At 39.3% G+C, this 19974-nt stretch overlaps 1 protein-coding gene across 2 annotated transcripts; it reads left to right on the top strand.

Moving 5' to 3' along the window:
* The first annotated feature begins 128 nt into the window (after positions 1–128).
* mop (tyrosine-protein phosphatase non-receptor type protein myopic) lies at positions 129–19918 on the top strand. Of its 2 annotated transcripts, XM_069499744.1 has the most exons (22): positions 129–341; positions 419–621; positions 1505–1827; positions 2536–2709; positions 3146–3253; positions 4065–4243; positions 4919–5109; positions 5368–5512; positions 5709–5940; positions 6625–6824; positions 7121–7253; positions 7942–8109; positions 8603–8740; positions 9472–9558; positions 10389–12812; positions 12953–13416; positions 13654–13794; positions 14618–14746; positions 15646–15827; positions 16306–16490; positions 17232–17354; positions 17785–19918. In XM_069499744.1, exons 1-22 carry the CDS (start codon positions 255–257, stop codon positions 18006–18008), a joined length of 6240 nt encoding a protein of 2079 aa, XP_069355845.1. In that variant the 5' UTR covers positions 129–254; the 3' UTR covers positions 18009–19918. The 2 variants fall into 2 exon arrangements, with proteins under 2 accessions (XP_069355845.1, XP_069355853.1); XM_069499752.1 differs by lacking the exons at positions 129–341; positions 419–621 and adding an exon at positions 829–857.
* The last annotated feature ends 56 nt before the right edge of the window (positions 19919–19974 follow it).

The raw sequence follows: 19974 nt of genomic DNA, 5'->3' as shown, positions 1-19974 counted from the left end.
TGCGATTCTTGTTGCAACAATGAGCAACAATGCATTGTGGCCAATAGTGTGCGAGCATTAACCAATCAGAGATGATTGCGATCGTGACATTGTAGCTGTCAAACAACCGCGGTAGGGCCACTGGCAATCAATCGTTGATAGATAAGTTTAGTGATAAATTACAGCAGCCAAACAAAAAATGCAGAAAGAAAACTAATTTGTGATGAAATTACTTTTACCAGCACTTGTGTAGCATTAAAAACAAAGCCCAAAACATGGAAGCGGTACCAAAGTTGCCGTTAATCAGTTTCGAGTTGAAAGTGAGTCCGGAAAATACGCATTTTGGTCCAAAATTGAAACAGGTAAGTGACACAGTTTATCTTGTTGATAAAGGTTTTTGTTACATTTCTTTGTGTGCTAAGTTCTAGAAATTTTGCAGTATATTGCGGAAGCGTATAGAGAAGATCCTGATAGCTATAATAATGAGATTCATCAGTTGGAAGGGCTTCGGTCGGCCGCTGTTAGAGCAACCAGTGACACGGCAGGCCTTAGCGCTCTTGTTAGATACTATTGCCAGCTTAGGGCGATGCAGAGTCGGTTCCCTATGACCAAAGGTGCACCCGCCGCGTGTACCTTCGCGTGGTAAGCACTTTAATTTAATTAGCATGTATTGATTTTTATGGCAATAAACAAGTGTGTGAAATCAGTACCTAGTTCATAAATCATTCTTATGATACTTCCTAATCGTTTACATTTTTTTAATCACTTGATGATTATGATATGACTAGTTGAACTATCATCTGTGTGGATTTGGTTTAGTAAAATCTTATGGGAGCTGTTTAGTTTTAAAGGATAAAGTAGCCTATGACACTCTCCAGGTTTGTAACTATAACCATGCAAAAAATCACATTGATGACATTGATGACATCTGCGTGATTCAACGACAAACTAACAATCACACTTTTGCATATAATATGGGTAGTGATAATGCCACAGGGAACATAATAAATGTGGCTGGATGGACACTGTTTCTATTTAAAGTTAATAAATAAATAAATCATCATTTATTGCCAAGTGTTGTGTGCACCTTTAATTTCCTGGAAGAGATCTCTATGTAGCAATACAGCTGAAATCTTATCTTCTAACTTGTTTTATCAATGTTTTTTTTTATCTTTTGTGTATAAAAGAGACACTCTCTAAGAGTTTAAAGAACAAAAACATGATGTTTAAAAAAAAAAAAAAAAATATTTTTTAAACATTTTATATTTACAGTGTGACAAGGCTATCTTGGCACGTGGCGAAAATTGGAACTAACGTTGTCAAGTGTCCCCTTTGTTCATGTTTGAATATTCCAAGCCTTTGTTCTCCAACAGCGCCCTCCTGTCAATGTCATTCAAGTGCCAAGAGAGCCTTGTCGCGCTGTACTGTTTTTTCAATGTGTTAAACAGTGTTGAAACCACTTGGTTTATACAAATGTTTTAAACACTTTAGCCAACCCGGGTGTTCATTTCTTTCTTCTTTTCAGGAAAGACCTGTATGCCAACATGAGCTACTCACTTGCAGACATAAAATTTGAAATGGCCTGCATTCTATACAACATTGGAGCGCTCCACACACAGCTCGGGTCGGCTGAACCACGTACAACTGCTGACAGCCTCAAGTCTGCTTGTCAGCATTACCAGTATGCAGCCTGGGCATTCCAGTTTCTTAGAGAACAAAACCCCTTGCCATCAGGGGCTGACATTTCCACTGACATTCTGCCGTTGCTGCAGGAAATCTGCTTTGCTCAGGCACAGGAGTGTATTCTTGATAAGAGTATACAAGATACGAGGAAGCCTAGTGTTATTGGTGTGTATTATTTCAATTTTTATTTTTGTTTTATTTTTAAATTTAATAGGAAGACAACAGTATACAAAAAATAATTAATATATGACAACTTATATAAAGTTAAGACTATCAAGGCATACTCACTTACAGGCTAACTCAAAATGACATGTCTAAATCTATTGCTATTCCTTTCATAATGTTGATTGCGGAAAAGGGTGGCACTACATTTAGACCTGTTAATTTAGTTTAGTTTAGAGATTGGTTACAAGAGAATCGGCCCCATTATTTGCATAAAATCTATAATTTTTAACTTTTTAAACTTTAAAAAAAACTGTTGTTATGTCACTAGATGATTGATGCCTGCGACTTTGTCTGTATAGATTTAGCCTGTTTAAAAATTCTGTGGGAACTCTTTAATTTTCTTGGATAAAAAGTATTCTATATCTTCAGGATACAAGTACATAAATAGGTTGTAGATACCAATGTCAAGTATGTCATAAATGTAAAACTTTGTTTGTTTGTTGGTTTGCCCTTCAATCACGCCGCAACTGATCCGATTTTTTAGTTACATCAGCACTAGACTGAAGTTTCGAGCTGATGGTATATTTTTACTTAAATATACGTCAAATGACGTCATGTTGATGTTAATGAGACATGGTTCCAACGCAATAGCAATTCGCGGGACTTATAACGCTATGTTCCTTCTCTTAAGATTTTTTTGTACTGCAGGTGCTGTGGCCACCCAAGTGCTGTACTTTTACAAGAACTCACTGGCCCAGCTGGGGCCTTCTGGCTCCAGTGACACCATACATGAGGTGGTGGGCACTAAGATCTACAACTCCTGGTATCGCTATCTGTCCTTCAAAATGTCTTACATTGGCTGCATCGTTTGTTTGTACCAAGGTATGATAATATTGTAATATTCGAGGATTTTATATTTACCTATTTCAGGAGAAGATTTTATAATTGCTAAGCAATAGTGATTTTTTAACACAGGAAACATTCCTATTATCCAGAATAATGTCCATTAATCAGAATGATTTCTAAAATAATTGGGTGTTTGCCTATATTAAAAATAAATTATTTCTCAGTAATTATTAAATAGAGAGTCTTCCAAAATACGTAAAATCCACGTCCCTTTTTATTTTTAAGTGTAATAAGTAATAACCATTTTAAATTATCGATTAAACTAAAAAAGCAAACGTCAAATGATGGTTACGTCACATACCGGTAATTCATAGAATCTCGCATACTAAGCGCGCGTTTTGACGTTTGATAAAAAGTTACTGATTTGACTAGTTGTCAAATACCGTATTGTTATATGTTGATTATTTAACAGGTATCAGTGCAGAAGAACAGCAGAAAATGGGTGAACGTGTAGCCTTCTACCAACAAGCAGTAGACAAGCTGGCTGAGGCAAAAAAACTGGCAAAATACATTGAACCAGGTATGATTCATCATCATGATCAACCCATCACCTCACTACAGACCACAGGTCTCCTCTCAGAGTGGGAAGGGTTTTTGGCCATAGTCTACCATGCTGGCCAAGTGCGGATTGGCAGACTTCACGCACCTTTGAGAACATTTTGGAAAACTCTCAGGCATGCAGGTTTCCTCACGATGTTTTCCTTCACCGTTAAAGCAAGTGATATTTTAATTACTTAAAAACGCACATAATTCTGAAAAGTTAGAGGTGCGTGCCCGGGATCGAACCCCCGACCTCCGATTGGAAGGCGGACGTCCTAACCACTAGGCTACCACAGCTTCAGGGTATGATTATTATTATTTATTTATTTACTAGCTAATGCCCGCGACTTCGTACGCGTGGATTAAGGTTTTAAAAATCCCGTGGACTCTTTGATTTTCCGGGATAAAAAGTAGACTATGTCACTCTCCAGGTCTTAAACTATACCCATGCAAAAATCACGTCGGTCGTCGTTTGTCCTTCAATCACGTCGTCGTGCGACGTGATTGAAGGACAAACCAACAAACAAACACACTTTCGCATTTATACTAGGGGTAGTGATACTCTAAATTATAAACTCTTCAGGATGTTTCCGATTACAAAGATCAACTTGATTTTTAAACCCGTCAACATTTTAGTAAAGAGAATCACAAAAAACAATTATTCAAACACACTGTTTAAATGTTCTTGCTGGTTCATCTCGGTAGGGAAGGCATTCCGAACCAGTGGTAGATTTATATGACGAAGTTTAATTGAATAAAAAACATTTTTATTTTATTTTCCTTTTTTTCAGTGCAAGTAACACAAGACGCTCTAACTTTCACCAATGATGTGGTGGAAGGGAAGCGGAAGGCCGCAAAGAATGAAAATGAGTTTATATACCATGAGGAGGTCCCGGAGAAAGATATGCTGTCGGATTTGAAGCCTGTGTGTCTGGTCAGCGCTGTGCCAATCAACTTTAATGACCCTGAGGTAAGAATTATAAATATCATCAGAATATACTTGCAGAGTGAAGTCAAAGTAGCCTTTTTAGATCTCTTTTCTTTCTTCTTTGGGGCTATCCGTCCTTGTATTCTCTCTATCACTTTAACCATCTCCAATCCATTGTAATGGGGATGATCACTTTATCAAAAATAAATTATTTCCAAGTCATTATTAAATAGAGGGTCTTCCAAAATTCCTGAAATCCACATACGCTGCTAGTTTTAAGTTAACTAACAATTTTAAACTCGATAGTTTAACTAAATTAAATTACATCAAATGTTTATGACGTCACATCTGTGAATTTCATACAAGCTCCCTTACTAAGCGAGCGTTTTGACGTTTGATAAAAAAGTCGCTGATTTCACTAAGTAGTAGTCTGTTATCCCTACTAAGTAATATTATCTTCGAGTGACCGAAACTGCCTTTTAATATAGCAAAATGTCCTGACGTGATGTTCCTCACTCTTTCACATAAATACATATAATCACCAACAACCAGCTATGCAATGAGACGATTCCTCGTTCTTTTCAAATTAATTAGTAATTTTTTTATTATGGCTGTTAGAGGGGCGCCTATGAGGTGCTTACATAGGATGCTCTCGACATTTAATCCGCCTCTGGTACCACTGCACTGGTATAAATAATTACGTTTCCTATTGTTCAGGTATCAGGACCTGACATCTTTGGTCGTCTAGTACCGATGGGAGCCCATGAGGTGTCCTCCCTTTACTCTGAGGAGAAGGCCAACTTGCTGCGCCACATGGTGAGCCAGGCGGAGGCCAAGGACTCTGAGCTGACGGAGTTCATGTCCTCACTGCAGCTGGATCAGCTGGATGTCTTGGACTCGGACCAGAAGTGAGTTAATCACTATCAATCACTACCCATATTATAAATGCGAAAGTGTGTTTGCTGGTTTATTGGTTTGTCCTTCAATCACGTCGCAATATAGCGACGGATTATCGTGATTTTTTGCATGGGTAATGGATATAGTTAAAGACTTTAATTTGATTTTAACTTGATACCTTCACTTCACTTCACTTATACTAGACAATCAAGTGATCCTATAAGTTTTCAAGTAAGAAGTTCTCAATTTGAAGCCTATTTCCCCCACAGGATCCCTCAGGAGATAGTGGACCGATGTGCAGCGATGAACGCGAAGGTGGACATCATCCAGAACCTCGTGGACTCCATGAACAGCCTCGCGGAGATCATCAGCGACGTAGAGCATTCGCTTGAGGAAATCAAATCTCTTATACAGGTATGTCTGTCTAATGAAAAAAAAAATGCTGTGTGGTAAAAATTAAATTAAAAAACGCTGAAACGCAACGCATGTGAACTCCATGATGTCGAATCTCCATCACCAACTTTCTAACTTCCATTTTCTACCATTTGAAAGTCAGTGTTTAAAAATATCTAATTAGCTTTCTCCAGAGATTCTGTTTCAATGTCAACAGGAAGAAACCCTAAAAGAAAAGGAGTACCAAAAGCAAATGGGCCCACGACCGCCGTCGATCGTCCAAACGGAAATATCTCGCGAGTACCACAAGTACCAGGAAGCCCACTCGCGCACCAATGAGAGCAACCAAGTGTTACATAAAGCTATGACTTTACATATTACCAACTTGAGGCTTCTGTCACAACCGCTGGAGGTATTACAAACCAAGATACCGAGCATCGAACATATTGGTAAGTTTTTAGTTTGGAATTTTCTGAGTTTTTGTGAACTTGCGGGGACGAAAATCAGTAATTTCAAGTTTTTAAAAACCCTGACTGCATCTTTTTTATCCCGCACAGTAAAGTAATCCACGATATTGGTTTTTCAAGCATTTTATGTACACTTTATACTTTGACGTAAGATTTTTTACACCTTTCTTATCTGTTATCTCCCAAAGCCACCATGATCCAAATAAACGTCTTCGCTGTGTTGGGGACAATACGCAGAGAAACTTTCAGATTTTATAAAAAAAACGAAAGTCTGACACGCGCTGGCTCCTAGTCCATTACATTGGATCGATTATCCATACTAATATTATAAATGCGAAAGTGTGTCTGTCTGTCTGCTAGCCTTTCACGACTCATCCGTTCAACAGATTTTGACGAAATTTGGTACAGATATAACTTGCATCCCGGGGAAGGACATAGGCTACTTTTTATCCCGGAAAATCAAAGAGTTCCCACGGGATAAAACCTAAATCCACGCGGATCCACGCGGACGAAGCCACGGGCATCATCTATTTGTTTAATAAAAATTGCCAAATTGAATGTGCCGATTTGACTTTGTGAATATCAACCATTACGGTGCATAATATTTAAGTACATCTACTTTTTAGTCCAAACTAAAGACTTAAAATTTTTGCAATCTGTCTACAGAGGGCCTAGACCGCGACACAATGAAAGAGATGCGCCGCGTGGTAGGAAAAGCAAAAGAAATGCAGAAACAACGGGACGCCCTAGTGCAGCAACTGCGCACTGCGTTAGCGGACGATGACATCACGGCGCAGCTGCTAGCGCGCAGCAACGAGCCGCCTGAGGACATCTTCAAGCAGGAGATGAAGAAACACACGCCCACCGTGAGTATAGCACGCGTACGCTCTGTGTAAGCTTGTAACGCTGCAGCAACTGCGCACTGCGCGAGTGGACGATGACGTCACGGCGCAGCTGCTATCCCGCAGCAACGAGCCTCCCGTTGACATCTTTAAACACACGCCCACTGTGAGTATAGCACACTTTGTTTGAGCTTGTGTCAGTGGACGGCGACGTCACGGCGCAGTTGCTGTCTTTAATAGATTTTTTATTTCTTGCCTATGACAAAAATAATCTGTCAACTTAGAACAGGCTTGACTCTAATCTATCTTATTATTTGCAGGTAAACATCATTGAACAAAACTTGGCGGCCCAAGAGAACATTATAAACAAGCTGACGTCTCTCTACGCGTCGTACGGAGATTCGCGACGGCTGCTCTCAGACGTATTGAGGAAACGAGAAGGCTTGATCAATGGTAAGTCTACCGCTCTCCGTCTGCTTTGTTTCTTATTGTTTAGAGTCTTGACCCCTCCCATTAAATTGATAATGGTAGGAGTTTTCTTGGAATAATACTGTGGTGGGTTCCCAGATCTTCCTGCATACAACTCCACTCTATAGGGAGATTTCGATTCTTCAGTTATTAATTTATCAGATGTTAGCCGACGGCTCAATGGACTTTTCGAAGTTAGGAGGAAACGAAAAGTCCTAATTCGGACTTCCGAAGCATCTAGTTACCGACCTGGGTCCACATTTCCTAATCAACCTAATCGTCTGTTACAACTAGGCCACACCTCACATATTATGTTTTCAGATACAGATACATAGTTTTATTTCCGCAAATACAACACTACCACTTATAAGTTACACCGATTCAGCCGCCATTCAAAAATAAGATTTCTACGCAGTTAGCGTAGAAATTTTATTTTAGAATAGCGCGAAAATATATCTGCCAATCATAGCATGTCCGCTATTGGTTGTTGCCTACGCGCTATGATTTATAGGTGCGAATTATGAGCGAGAAAGCCCGATTCTCTTTGTTTTTGTGTCTAAAATCTTAACATCAAACAATTTTATTGGTGTACATTCGGTCTTAGTAATTTTTCCGATGCGGCTTATTAGTGGTACTGTATTTAAAAAAAGCAAAATAATGTCTTCTGTGACAGCCTTGATAACGTCGTACGATACGCACGCGGAGCTGCTGGGCAAGTCGCAGAAGGGGCTGGAGTTCTATAAGAAGCTGTCGCACAACGTGAACGGGCTGTTGACTCGAGTTCGCAGCGTGTGTCAGGTGCAGCGCGAGGAGCGCGCCCAACTCATGGCCACTCAGAAAGGTAAGTACTCTATTCTCTATTACTACGAATCTACGAATTTTTATATTTTTCAGCCTCCTCTTTCCGAAGGGCTTTGAAGATTTTGGCCTACCTAGTAGTCCGCCATTTTTCTTTTATCCAAAATAGCGGCCACTTTTATCAATATCTGGCATCAATACAAATAAATATTGTTTGAGACAGAATGTTTCAATGTGTCACGTTTCTGATATAAGTTGCCCAGTACAACTTTGATAGCTTTTGTCTAATACAAAGAAACACTGTTTGTAGAAATTATAAGTAAGTAAGTTTATTAATAAAACATTACTGTCGGAAACAGAGCGATTTACGGCCGAGTAATATTGGAGGCTGATAATTACTATTTCGGTCCACACTCGTATATTACTTTTCTCTCATTTTTGACGAAACAATAAACAAATGAAGTTAAAACTCACTACATTGTCAACTGATGTTTTGGGTAATGGTCTTTCTGGGAATGATTTTGTATTTTTTTTAGCACCCACCCCAGTCACGTCAGCGGCAACTAAACCTACTGAATCAGTCCCCACACCGCCCGCCGGCACGGGTCTCAAGCTGAAAGACTACCTGCCTTATATGAAGAGCAGAACCATGGCTAGAAACACACCGCCATATGGTTTGTATACTTTAACTAGTTTCGCATCTTAAGATACTCCATGAATAGAATAGAATAGAATGTTTTTTTATTCATGTAAACTTTTTACAAGTATTCAAACAAGTTCGGAATGCCGTTCCTACCGAGAAGAACCAGCAAGAAACTCGGCGGTTGCTCTTTTTAATTTTTCAATTTACAATGTTATTATACCGTACTATACAAGCCATTGCAGCCCCGTGCATTGCTGGAGCGAGTCAAATCCAAGCTTTTTTATCGTTTACATAGTCTGCGACTGTATAATATGCTTTTTTTAGGAGCATACTTTTAACACATTTTTTAAACTTGTGTAAAGGAGAGTCTAAAATTGCTTGTGGAATTTTATTATAAAATATTACACTGCATACATGCGGAGTGATTCGATACCTCAGTGTCTAATGATAGCCACTGAGCTCATTTGACATTGTTGGTTCTACATTGCTGCTTCACTGAGTGATATTAAAATAATTTTTCATGGAAAACCTTCAATGGATTAAAAATAAATCCACTCAAGCTCGGTGGCAATTATTCAGTGTTAAACACTGAGTTAACGAATCAGGCCACTGTAGTTAATCACAACAGAAACTTGCTAACTACGCCGTAGCAAATATTATATTCCCTCACTTTCGTAGTGTGATGTAACAGCAACGAGGCTGTGCACGCAGAAAATTTGATTCTCACTTCAATTTGAATAAAGAATATTTTTTTGTTTTTAGCCCAAATGGAGCATTTACCTAACGAAGCATACTATCCTGAAACTATATACCCGACATCAGTCAGACCGACACCTGTTGGATCCGAAGGTAAGTTTTACCTGCTGAAGAATATTATGTTTTATATGAGTATTATCAATGGTTCACTAATGAATGACAAAAAACGTATGACAAATTATCAGTTCACCAAAAACTTTTGAAAAACTAATCAAATCACAAACGTCGTATATCGCAAACATATCATTTTACAAAAGATTATTTGACAAATATTCTATTCACAAATGTTTTACTTTGCAAATTTGCTGAATGTTAAAATATCATTTATAAATTTATTATTTCACCAAATAATTTGTTTTTCAAATTCGCGATTTTACAAAATAATAGATGATAAATTTATTATTTGATAAAATAACTAATTAACAAAAAACACACAAAAAGTCTGTTTTGCATACATATTTAAACCCCTATGCAACGCAGCAATAATATCATGGGGCTCCTTTTTTCTGGGTGGTAAAAAAAGAAATAACCCACGAAGCCATCCCCTTCTAGCCTAACCGTTCCGAGTCGGAGTGCCCCAAGTCCCGAGCTCGCTTCGCTCGCTCTTGATGGTGGAAAAGTATTTATCAAACAGTTCATTTTATCAAACAATTCATTTTATCAAAAAAAGTGCGATATGTTGTTTTACTAATTAACACGATTAAAGAAATCAATTGTTTGTCAAATGATATTTTATTAAATAACAATTTGTCTGGTAATTTGTTTTATCAAGTGAATTATTTGTAGAAACATAAGTTTATAACGATCATAAAATGATTCATAATTTTGCCAGACGTTGTTTGGGAAATGAAACTTTGTCATTTGTTTTTTGTCAATTGATCGGTCACCATTATTAATATTAAGTTCCTAAATATCTCTTTCAGCAACGGACATAACACAGCCCAACCTACCCGACGGTGTTGTATTGCCTCAAGGGATGCAAAATTTACAGAACCCATACGCACGATATGCGCAAGCGTACGCGCCAGCCGATAATGACCCTTATGCCCAACAAGCTAACTACGCATATCCCATGAACAAGTTCGGTAAACCCGAGGAAAATTATAGTTACACTTCCTACACGCCACCCCAGTACTCGTCCCAAATGCCTGACCCTCAAACTTATACAAATCCGTACTATTCCGCAACTCATAATAATTCAACTGCTGTGACAGACTCCCAAAACCCGACTCCTTACTCTACCGATAACCAAAATAACATAAATACAAATCAATACGTTTGTAATCCGTATAACACATCAAATCAACCACCGTCAACGCCAGATCCTAATATGGCACAATATACTCCTGCGAGTCAAGATTTCAATGCGAGCTTTGCTCAAATGCAAATTTCTGCACCGAAAAATGAACCGATAACTAACTACGGAGGTGAATATGGCCAAACGCAATTTAGCGTTCAGTATCCCCAATCGTACACCCCAAATATGGCGACATATAGTAGCGCTGGACAGAACTCCAATAGTAACAATACAAACATAGTGGGTTCGCCCATGCCTGCAGATAATAATTATCCTTACGTTAACGATCCTATGGCACAGTATGGACAGACTTCGATGCAAAATGTCCAACCAACAGGACAGTATGGCCAAACTTCACAAAATGTATCTAATCCATCAGCACAGTATGGACAATCTTCTCAAAATGTTTCTAACCCATCAGCACAGTATGGTCAAACTTCAGTATCGAATGCGTCTAATACAATGGCACAGTATGGCCAAACTACACAAAATGTATCTAATCCAACAGCACAGTATGGCCAAGCTTCTCAAATTGTTTCTAATCCATTAGCACAGTATGGCCAATCTTCACAAAATGTATCTGATCAAATGTATGGCCAGTCTTCTCAAAATGTATCTAATCCATCAGCGCAGTTTGGCCAATCTTCACAAAATGTGTCTAATCCAATGGCACAGTATGACCAAACTTCTCAAAATGTTTCTAACCCATCAGTGCAATATGGCCAAACTTCTCAAAATGTCTCAAATACAATGGCACAGTATGGCCAAACTTCCCAAAATGTCTCAAATCCAACGGCACAGTATGGCCAAACTTCTCAAAGTGTTTCAAATCCAATGGCACAGTATGGCCAAAATGTTATGCCAAATGTGTCCAATCCGATGGCACAGTATGATCAGACTTCAGTATCAAATGTCTCCAGTCCACAATACGGCCAAACATCGTTACCAAGTGATCCATCTGCAAACATATTCAATCCTCAAGCTCATAATCAAATGAATTTCCCAAATGCCATGCAAAATATCTCTACCCCATCTAACCAAACACTCAGTTATTCAAATCAGCAGAATATTTCGGGTCCAAATCCAATTCAATATTCTATGTCAAATACTTCTATTTCCCCGACACCTGAACTTTCTAACCTGATGCAACAATCTCCAAATTTTGCAAACACAATGCAAAACGTCCAAATGTCTGGACCAACCGCGTTGAACCCTACATCCAGCATGTCGAATGTTCCGCCGAATTTGTCAAACCCGACGCAAGCAGGACCTAATTCTATCCCCAATTCATCCAGTGCCATTCCAAACATTCCGGGATATGGGGTCGATCAGCAATATCCCTTTTCTAGTGCTTATGAAAGTATATCGCAAGGATACGTGTACACAAATGCTGATAGCACAATGACATCTACTCACGTAACTGCGTACAGCGCAGGGCAACCTTACAGCCTTCCAAACGAAGCTACACCGTACGTCGATCCAAGTTTAGCACAGCTAGATGCTCTCGATAAACCTATTAAATCACACGTAACTGGCGAAGCGCTATCGACAGGCATTCGAAAACAAGTATATAATCCCATGAGTCAAATGCCAAACCAAAGCTATCAACCGACAAGCGCGCAATACCCGGACCCGGGACAAACATACCAAAACCATCCTGGATACACTTATAATGCTACTTCAGGAAATTATGACTATAATTACGGGTCGCAAAACACTAACACAAATTACGGACAATCAAATGTTGATCCTCAATCGATGGCAAAGGATCCCAACTGGAATGCTGTTAATACAGGAGTTAATACTAGTGCGGGATCTTGCCAAACTGTGCAGTCTCCATCAGAAATTCCACCACATAATGTGCCTGCAGAAGAACCGAGCAATTCGCAGTTTTATTACAATCTACCTTACGGGTACTACGCTACTGTCGCGAGCCAGGCAAATGAGGTTGTGTCTCAGTCTGCGCAAGTGACTACCAACTATGGCGGCAACGTGAATTGCTCGACACTAGTGAATCAAGACACTAGTGTGACATTTACTACCAACCAAGGTAAGCATTTGTAAGCAATAACATTGTAATTTATATTTATGTATGTCATATGTGAATAATAATACAGTAGATACTAGAAATTGTAATTATTGGAAATAAATGTTTGACAAAGCTTTGAGATTTTTATTTTTCCTTTCCAGTGGCTACTGCAAAGGAAAATGTCGCCGAACAGCCTCCCAAACCAACTGAGGCAATACATCCTCCTCCCGTAGAAACTACACCAAAGGAAACCCCAGAAATTCAGCCCGTTGAGGATAAAGTCGAAGAGCCAAAGCCTGAACCGACTGCGTTTGACCTTCTATCCGAAATTGATTTCACAGTGAAACATAAACCACTAATGCCTGATATAAAAGTGCCTCAGATCTCAGAAAAAGCAATATTTAAACCCAGTGTAGTTCCCAAGGTAGAACCCGTAAAGTCAGTAGTTAAAGAGGAAATTATAGAACGGCCTGCGAAAAGGGATCTCTTTTCCGATCCTAGCTTGCTGAACAGTTTTACGCAGGAGGTGAAAAATTTACACAAACTGACTGACTCATTAACTAATAAGACTCCTAGTGGACTAACTGTTTTAGACTCCAAGTGGAAGAGTTTTCAAGACACGCAGGTACGTTGATTTTTACTTCAGTATTAAAATGATTATAGGTGTATAGTAAAATTAAAATTATTTGTGGGGTACCTCCAGTATGTTGCGGGAGGGTGACAGCTACATTGAATTATTTGATTTTTACGTCAACTGTCTCGCAAGTCGCAACGTACCTCTCCTCCTATCTCACGAGTCGTCTCAGTGAAACGGTATACCTATAAATGGAGTGTATTTAGGTTTAATTATATTTTTTTTTAGGCAAAAGAAAACATGACCAGATCTAAGTCTGTAGCAATGCGATCGTCAGAAAATGTAGTGACCGGAGTAGTGCCTTATGATGACTCCCGACTGACCTTGAAGTCTGATCCCGACGCTTACATCAATGCTTCTTATTATAAGGTATAACTTTTTTAGAATAGAATAGAAACAGATTTATTTGCTGATCCAACACAATATGTTAAACACAATAAACATTTACAAAAATAACGCCTTAAAATCTAAACTATCAAACAGTGTCTAAAATCGGTAAATAGTGTCGTGCCAACGAAACGGCCCAAACTCAGCTAAATGTGGATACACAATGTAACCACAACACTGTTATTCTGTTCGAGCCCAAATAAAGAACCCAATAAAAAAATTCAATAGTGATGTTTGAATATTTAATACATTAGCCAAGTTGCTAGCTTATTTTACAAATCTTGTGACATGCATTGCCTAAATTGGTAAAGTAAGCAGTATAAGGGTGATCAATCAATACTGAGCTATGCTGCGCTGTGCTGTGCTATGCTATGCTATGCTATGCTATGCTCTATCGCTTCTCTTAGATTATAATGAAGATACAAACAAACTCTTGTTGAGCTGCGCTTTGTACGGTTGTGCTTTGTTTAAAACATCAAGGATCACGCGATACGTGCTGGTTTGCTGGTCACGCATTGCTCATCTCGCTCAGTATTCCGTCTATCTCGCTTGCACTTGTGCGCATGCGTGTTGTGCTGCCGCAGTCGCACAGCATACCGCGCAGCTTAATGTTATTTATAGAAAAAACATAGCACCAGAAAGTTAGCTTAGCTGAGCACAGCACAGCACAGCTCAATGTTAAATGGTCGCTCTAAGACTAAAATTTTAGTTAATAAGATGATTACCGCAATTATTAAATACAATACGCGGAAGAAAGATTACACAGCGACTTTTTGTTGTTTTAATGTTTTCTTGATGTTTACAGCAATTAGCCTCATGGTGCATACCGATAGTGATATCAAAATGTCCACAAGAAAACGAGTATACAACTTTTTGGAAAGCAATATTAGAAAATAAGATTACTTGCATCGTCTGCTTGCTCAGTGAGATTGAGGTGAGTGCATCAGCAATAACCTTTTTAGGGTTCCGTACCTCAAATGTACCGCACGTAAATGCAGGCTTACGAGTTTGTCTATTTTGTTTATTATTTGTTAGCTAAGCTGTGGTAGCCTAGTGGTTAGGACGTCCGCCTTCTAATCGGTGGTCGGGGGTTCGATCCCGGGCACGCACCTCTAACTTTTCGGAGTTATGTGCATTTTAAATAATAAAATATCACTTGCTTTAACGTTGAAGGAAAACATCGTGAGGAAACCTGCTTGCCTGAGAGTTCCCATAATGTTCTCAAAGGTGTGTGAAGTTGGCCAGCGTGGTAGACTATGACCAAAACCCTTCTCACTCTGAGAGGAGACCTGTGTTCTCACCCGGTTCAGGGTACCAGCTGAAAATCAGGGCTGTATGTTCTTGTGCAACAAGGCATACAGCATAATGCTGAGCTGGGACCCTTTTTCGGGTTGTGCCACACATGACAAGTTTGTTCCGGCGCTTCTTTTGCTTGAAGCGCGTTGGGCTTATGCTCAGGTGGAAGAGGCGCCGGAATAACCAGCACTTAGTTTTAAGATGTGATGTGTGGCACAGTTTGCTAAATAAAAGTCTTTTCTTTCTTTCTTTCTTCTTCTCTGTAGTGAACCGGCGATGGGTTGATCTTAATGATTATTATTTGTGTATAGTGATTAGTGATATGATAGTGTAAGTGCTGAACGAACACGTGAACAAAGTGTATCTCAAACCAAGAAAGACTAAGATGCGTCAGTGGACAATTTCTTAGTATATAAGATAATTTATAAGTTTAGGTTAAAATAAAATTACTTATTTCATACATTAGGCTAGATCGTAATATAATTGAGTAGGTAATTGGCACTCAACAATAAGGAAAAAAAAAATATTTGTTTATAGATGTCAGGAAATGCATACTGGCCGACAGCGAAGGGACAATCCATAGACTTAGCGGACGGCCTTCGAGTCACATTGGAAGACGTCACTTGTAATGTGCATTGGACTGAGAGAAAACTGACCGTAGGGCTAGGAAAGAACGTGGCGAAGGTTACACATTACCAGATCAACGTATTCCCGGCTAAGTAAGTGTGTTTTGACTTTTTTTGGTGCAATATTTTAAGCCTCAATAGCTCAACGGGTAGAGGAGTGGACTGAAAACCGAAAAGGACGGCGGTTCAAACCCCGCCCGTTGCACTATTGTAGCTACTCCTAGCACAAGCTTAGTTGGAGAGGAAAGGGGAATATTAGTCATTTAACATGGCTAATATTCTTATAACAAAAAAAATATTTAAGATAATATCTCAATACTTATATGAATGTTCCACTAAACAGGAAACGCTCAATTCAAATCACTTCTCATTTTATAAATGTGAAAGTTTGTTTGTTGGTTTGACCTTCAAGCAATGGATTAACGTGATTTTTTGCATGGGTAAGGTCAAAAACCTGGAGAGTGACGTAGGCTACTTTTATCCCGGAAAGTCAGAGTTCGGGTTTTCAAAAACAAAAATAAGAAAATGAAATTCTAATATGGAAAATTTGAAGACAGTAAATTTGTTCCAGGATCGTATGCCCTCCACTAGTGTTGCTAGCAGATAAAATGCTCAGCGTAACATACGAAGGGAGACTGAGCAACCAACTGTGCGGAGCGTGTATACAATGCAGCACTGGAGCGGGAAGGAGTTCTGTTCTTGCGTTGCTTGTGTTGGTGATGTGTCAAGTGCGAGCTGGGTATTTGGATCTCTGCGGTAAGATTTTGTGATTTATTAAATATCGTCTGATATTAATGTGTATAATAGGAAAAGCTGACTGACTGATCGGTCATCGCACAACTCAAACTACTGGACGGATCGGACTGAAATTGTGCATGCAGATAGCTATTATTACGTAGACGTCCGCTAAGAAAGCATTTCTGAAAATTCAACCCCTAAGGGGGTAAAATAGGGTTTTTAAATTTGTGTAGTCCACGTGGATAAAGTCGCAAATATGGTCGATAAACATGGTCCAAGGCATGAACAATGAAGGCAGGCAAGGTATAAACATTAAAAATCTTAAAAAATCCCGAAACCGTTAAAAGTGTTAAATTAAGACTTTAGATCTTCGAGTTGTAATCGGATCGGATGTCTACGAATACAAGTCCCGCAAATTGCTAATGCGCGTGACCGCCATTTTAGTTACGTCAGCACTAGACTGAAGTTTCGAGCTGATGGTATATTTTTATTTCAGCTGACGTCAAAATGACGTCATTTCGATATTAATGAGACATGGTTCCAGCGCAATAGCAATATGCGGGACTTATACAAACAATTACAATAAATGTATAGTTATGAATCCCACTTCTGAACAATTATTTGTATGCTATCGTCCGAGAGAGAAATGTAGGATTGAAGGTGGAAGATGACAGAATAAAGTAACCTTAACTTTGTGCCGAGGTGTGCACAATATATTGAGCATTTTCGATTCGTGCCAGCGTTTCTTTACCTTTACAGATATGCTAGACGCAGGGTGCGTGAATTTGTACAAGCATCGAACGAATGTACTGGAAGACACCAAGTATCTAGCGGACGCTTACAGAACTGTCCTTTTCTACGCGCAGGGTGTACTTTGTTCCGGTAAGTACCTAAAGAGACACTTATGATAAGAGAAGAACACGTTTTGTATGCTCTAACTATATTTTTTCTGGGGTTTGTGCTTGACTATAAAACATAATGGCGAAAGTCTGAGATGGAGACCAAGAAGACAGGAGAAATTCGGCAGCACAGCTCTTTATTAACTAACTGAAGTTTCAATCTATGTCGTCATCATCATGATCAACCCATCACTCTCCCACTACTGAGCACGGGTCTTCAGGAATTGGAAAAGTTTAGGCCAATCTAGGTAGTTGACTTAAATTCATATAGAAACTACAATTTTCTAAATTAACCCTACCTAAATAGAACTTAAAATTAATTGCTCCCTATGTTACAAGAAAATCAAAAACCTATCGAGTACAATTCATCAAGTGTCCAAGATAACTTTTCTATATATTATAATCTTCTATAGGTACGACAATATTCAACGGCGAAGCGGTATCGGTAGCCACCGGCGCGTCAGTCCTGCCGCCAGTGACCCCCTCCCCCGCCTCTACAACCGCCCCCGCGACCCTCAAGACAAAGTTCTCTCGCGAATCATTCGAGGAGATGCGTCAGGCCCCTGGACTCACGAGCGGTGACATGAAGGACCCACTCAACTTCCTCGACCCACTGTGGAGCTTGAAGAAAAAATAGATGTTTACTTTCACTTCAGCATCGTTCTTACCCCTCCTACGTCTCACCCCTAGCAGCGGCGTCTACACAACTCTTAAGCAGAAAGTGTCGCGTGAGTTTTTCGAGAAAATGTATCAGGCCCCTGGGCTCACGAGCGGTGACATGAAGGACTCACTCAACTTCCTCGATCCACTGTGGAGCTTGAAGAAAAAATTGATGTTTACTTTCACTTTAGCATCCTTCTTACCCTTCCTACGTCTACAACCAACCCTAGCAGCGGGCCTACACAACTCTCAAGCCGAAAGTCTCGTGTGAGTTTTTCGATAAAATGTGTCAGCCCCCTGGACTCACGAGGGGGGACAATAAGTTAACTTTCACCTTGTATTCACTTCCTTCCCTCCTCAACGTCTACAACCAACCGCGGCATAGTCTATGCGACCCTGAAGTACACATGATTCGTTCGAGAAGATACGTTCAGCCTCTGGCCTCACAAACTGGGACAGAAAGGACCCGTTTAACTGTCTCGAACCCGCTATAGAACTTGAAGAAGCAATTAATGTTCACTTTCACCTATTACTCTTTCCTCCCCCTCCCGCGTCTACAACCACCCCCAACCACACTCAAGACGAAATTCTCGCGCTAGTTTTTCGAAGAGATGCGTCAAGCCCTGAACTCATGATTGGTGACATGAAGGACCCCTCCCCCCTTCCAAGGAGAAAGGGGTCAACCTTCCTCTTCCCCTTTCTGCATCTACAACTACCCCCAGCTGGGACCACACCACGCTCTAGCTGAAATTCTCCCGTGAATCGTTCGAGGTGGTGCGTTAGTTACTGGACTCACGAGCGATGACATGAAGGACCCCACTTAATCATAAGAAGTATTGTAGTGATCGCAGGCCACTGGTGAATCCATACTTCCATACTGATATTATAAATGCAAAACTGTGTGTCTGTCTGTCTGCTAGCTTTTCACGGCCCAACAGTTCAACCGATTTTGATGAAATTTTGTACAGAGTTAGCTTACATCCCGGGGAAGGACATAGGCTTTTATCCCGGAAAATCAAAGAGTTCCCACGGGATTTTTAAAAACCTAAATCCACGCGATCGAAGTCGCGGGCACCATCTAGTAAATAATAATTTAAGTAAGTCCGTATACCCCGCTTCTTACTGTCTGTATAGTCGGCCTTTGATGGATAAAAAAACTAAATATCCTGCCATCATGTATCCTGTAAAAGAATAAAAAATTTCAAGCTCGCTACGCTGGTATTCAGCTGGAAAGTTTGTTATAATTATAAATTATAACACAATAAAAAAATATGTGCATAGGAACTTATATAATTAGGAACAAAAGACAGGATGTAATTTTTTTTAAACCAACAAAGGTGGCATGTCTATGGTATTGTTAATTTACGAAATCCTAATTGTACGTATTAATGATATTAAACTATGTAAAATTTTAAACTATTTAATCATTAATCATGTATCACTTGTAAAGGTGCAAACACATTACTGTGTTATACTGTGTCGACCGACAAAAAGCGATCGAAGTCATACATTTTATAATATGAAGATGAGCTCACTAAATTTTTATTTCGATGTCAATCGTCACAGTAATGTGTCAACAGCTTTACTGTTGATTAGATTTTAATTTATTTATTCACATTCCTAAGTTAGTAATGAAATAATGAATGAAATTTTGTATCAACTAAATAGCTATTATGATTCTTACATAAAATTTGTAAAAGTAGATAAACGATTTAATTAGTTAACTATGTAGTATTATAACATTTTATATAACAAGTTATTATAAAATTATCGTAGTTTGTAATCGGCTGAATCGTAAGATAGCATTTTTTAATATTACCTGAGACTGTTATGTGTAAAATATCGTAACTATGTATCGATTCTACAATAAATACTTATTGAAAAATATTCAGTGTTTTATTTCACACACTAGCTTGCCTCAGTTTTGTTCGTGTGGGTTACCT

This window comes from Maniola hyperantus, chromosome 1 (assembly GCF_902806685.2).
Source record: "Maniola hyperantus chromosome 1, iAphHyp1.2, whole genome shotgun sequence".
Classification (NCBI taxonomy): domain Eukaryota; kingdom Metazoa; phylum Arthropoda; class Insecta; order Lepidoptera; family Nymphalidae; genus Maniola; species Maniola hyperantus.
The sequence above is the reverse complement of the archived record's forward strand: the minus strand, read 5'-3'. Positions and strand labels throughout refer to the sequence as shown.

What these genes read in the sequence shown, in the direction of transcription:
- mop (XM_069499744.1), top strand. Translation starts at nt 255, where the DNA reads ATGGAAGCGGTACCAAAGTTGCCGTTAATCAGTTTCGAGTTGAAAGTG. An exon ending in GACATTTACTACCAACCAAG is followed by an intron (nt 12,813 to 12,952) that starts GTAAGCATTTGT and finishes TTTCCTTTCCAG; the next exon opens with TGGCTACTGCAAAGGAAAAT. An exon ending in TGGGTATTTGGATCTCTGCG is followed by an intron (nt 16,491 to 17,231) that starts GTAAGATTTTGT and finishes TTACCTTTACAG; the next exon opens with ATATGCTAGACGCAGGGTGC.